Below are 1,098 nucleotides of genomic sequence, written 5' to 3'. Positions count from 1 at the left end.
GGCTCAGCCAAAGGACGGCGGCGGCTCCTGAAGGGGACAAAAAGCGAAGGGCGCTGGGCAGCATCTTGGTGGTGACAACAGCATGAGGCCAAAACGCCCGTGGTGACAACAGCAAGGCGGCCAGCAGAGGTGACAGCGCCCAAGGATGGTGACAACGGCCGATGTCGTCATGGTGACAAAGGTGGAGGACAATGGCCGACGTCCTCATGGTGACAAAGGTGGAGGACAATGGCCGACGTCCTTGTGGTGACAGCACCAAGGACAGCGACGGCCAACGTCGCCATGGCGCCATGGATGAAGGACAAACAAAGATGGTGGCCAACGCCGAAGATCCGGAGCCAAGGCGTGCGTGGCGGCCACTGCTGGAAGGTGACAACATGGCCGCTGAAGGACGGCGGCCAAAGGCAGCGTCTTGGTGTGAGCGAGGGACGGCAGCCATGGCGTCTGTGTGACAGCAGTGACACGGTGACAGCGCTGAAGGGAACGGTGATGGTGGTGGCCGACCATCGTCATCGTGGTGACAGCAGCACAGGGTGGTGATGGCCGACATCTTCGTGGTGACAACGGCAGAGGATGGTGACAATGATGGCCGACATCACGGTGACAACACCGAAGGACGATGATGGCCGACATCTTTGTGGTGACACCAGAGGATGATGACGATGGCCAACGTCTTCGTGGTGACGACACCAGAGGATGGATGACGATGATGATGGCCAACATCTTTGTGGTGACACCAGAAGATGGTGATGACGATGGCCAACGTCTTCGTGGTGACAACATCAAAGGATGATGATGATGGCCGACATCTTCATGGCGATAACAACAAAGGATGACAACAATGATGGCCGACATCAACACCAAAGGATGATGAGGATGATGGCTGACATCATGGTGACAGCACCAGAGAACGGTGATGACGATGGCCGACATCTTCATGGTGACACCAGAGGACAACGATGATGGCTGCCATCACGGTGACGGCACCAAAGGATGATGATGGCCAACATCTTTGCGGTGACGGCACTGAAGGAGGGTGGTGACATCAGCCAGGAGCTCCTCAAGGCGGCCAAGCGCAGGGTGGTGGCTGCGGCCTGG

General features: G+C 57.7%; 1 protein-coding gene across 1 annotated transcript; it reads right to left on the bottom strand.

The window, feature by feature from the left end:
* Positions 1-6: 6 nt before the first annotated feature.
* On the bottom strand, positions 7-1,092 carry LOC122191167. The gene is made up of 2 exons (XM_042891369.1): positions 862-1,092; positions 7-826 (listed from the first exon to the last, which is right to left on the bottom strand). The coding sequence occupies exons 1-2, from the start codon at positions 891-893 to the stop codon at positions 205-207; spliced, it is 654 nt and encodes a 217-aa protein (XP_042747303.1). The 5' UTR covers positions 894-1,092; the 3' UTR covers positions 7-204.
* Between the last annotated feature and the right edge of the window lie 6 nt (positions 1,093-1,098).

The sequence above is a fragment of the Lagopus leucura genome, unplaced genomic scaffold (genome assembly GCF_019238085.1).
Source record: "Lagopus leucura isolate 7727_CA_CO unplaced genomic scaffold, USGS_WTPT01 33595-0_obj-0_obj, whole genome shotgun sequence".
Lineage (NCBI taxonomy): Eukaryota > Metazoa > Chordata > Aves > Galliformes > Phasianidae > Lagopus > Lagopus leucura.
Note: the sequence above shows the minus strand (reverse complement) of the source record. Positions and strands in the feature narration are given on the sequence as shown.